Genomic DNA, 1440 nt, shown 5'->3' on the forward strand with positions numbered 1-1440 from the left:
AATAGCTCGATGTTAACTCCGTGAAAGGGAGATAAAATAGGCTGTAAGGCTCACAAAAGGGAGGGTCCTGAAACTCATTTTTGGTTCTACTCAATCCTAACAAACAAATTAGTTATTTTTGATGTATATACGTTTGTATTATCTCATAGTTAGCTGTCATATATATTCCTAGTATAGTGCTAGTCAATTAGGCCATTGATAATATTTTCCTTGTATAGCTCATGATCTAGACTGTATTAATAGGCATAAAATTCAATGTATTATTCACGGATCAAAATCCTTTATGGTATCAGAAGTTTTCCTCTAATCGATCCTCACCTCTTTTAATTTAACTTTCTGCAAAAACCTATTCTTATTCTCTCGTATCACTTACAACATAATCACAAAACATGTCTGATACTTCTAAAATCCATCGTACAATAACAGTGAACAATATCAAGAACTTCATACCTATCACTTTAACAATGGAGAAAAGCCAATATGAATTCTGGGCTGGACTCTTTGAAATCCATTGTCGTGCTTACGAAGTTCTCGATCATATCATCCAAACCACTGATGATTCTTCCTCCACAATATCGTCATCTGACACACCTTCTGTCACTCGTCCTGCTAATTGGGACCGCCTAGATGCCATTGTTCTCCAATGGATCTATGGTACAATCTCTCATGATCTTCTTTGCACCGTTTTTAAGCCAAATTCAACTGCACGACAAGCTTGGGAACGCCTGAAGGGTATATTCCATGACAATAAGGACTCACGTGCAGTTCATCTCTCACACCAATTCGCCAATACTCGAATTGATGATTTTCCAGATGCTTCTTCCTATTGTCAGGAGTTGAAAATTATTGCTGATCAATTGGGTAACGTGGGTCTTGCGATTGAAGAAGAACGCCTAGTTCTGCAACTCATCACAGGACTTAATGACAACTACTCCAGTCTTCAATCGATCATCTCACATCATGAAAAGTTGCCCTCCTTTTACGAAGCTTGATCGATGTTGCTTCTTGAAGAATCTCAAAAACAAAAACTCGCAACTTAGGCAGCCTCTACAGCCGCTACGACACTCGTTTCATCTACTGCGGCCCCAAATCAAACATCCACGAATAATCGATCGAATCGTTCCTTCAATCAACGTGGCAGAGGCAATTATCGTGGTAATGGAAATCGTAATCGAAACAATTTTGGTAACAGGGGACGCGGTCGTAATTTTCACGGGTCCGGTTCATCTGGTTATTACTCTGGCGAATCTACCACACCACCACAACCATGAATTATGGACCTTGGGCCTGGTCTAATGCTAATTGGGCCAGTCCACCTTGTCCTTTTCCCACTGTTCCTTGACCCCGTCCACCTCAAGGAAATAATCAGCCCAACATATTGGTCCCTCGGCCCAGCTCTAATTATGCAAATTCAGTTGCATCTCAGTCCGCTGACATTGA

At 40.6% G+C, this 1440-nt stretch overlaps 1 protein-coding gene across 1 annotated transcript; it reads left to right on the plus strand.

Annotated features, from left to right (window-relative positions):
- The first annotated feature begins 389 nt into the window (after positions 1–389).
- Positions 390–992, plus strand: LOC139850166 (uncharacterized). Its single transcript, XM_071839753.1, has one exon. It carries the CDS (start codon positions 390–392, stop codon positions 990–992), a length of 603 nt encoding a protein of 200 aa, XP_071695854.1.
- The last annotated feature ends 448 nt before the right edge of the window (positions 993–1440 follow it).

The sequence above is a fragment of the Rutidosis leptorrhynchoides genome, chromosome 5 (assembly GCF_046630445.1).
Source record: "Rutidosis leptorrhynchoides isolate AG116_Rl617_1_P2 chromosome 5, CSIRO_AGI_Rlap_v1, whole genome shotgun sequence".
NCBI classification, from domain to species: domain Eukaryota; kingdom Viridiplantae; phylum Streptophyta; class Magnoliopsida; order Asterales; family Asteraceae; genus Rutidosis; species Rutidosis leptorrhynchoides.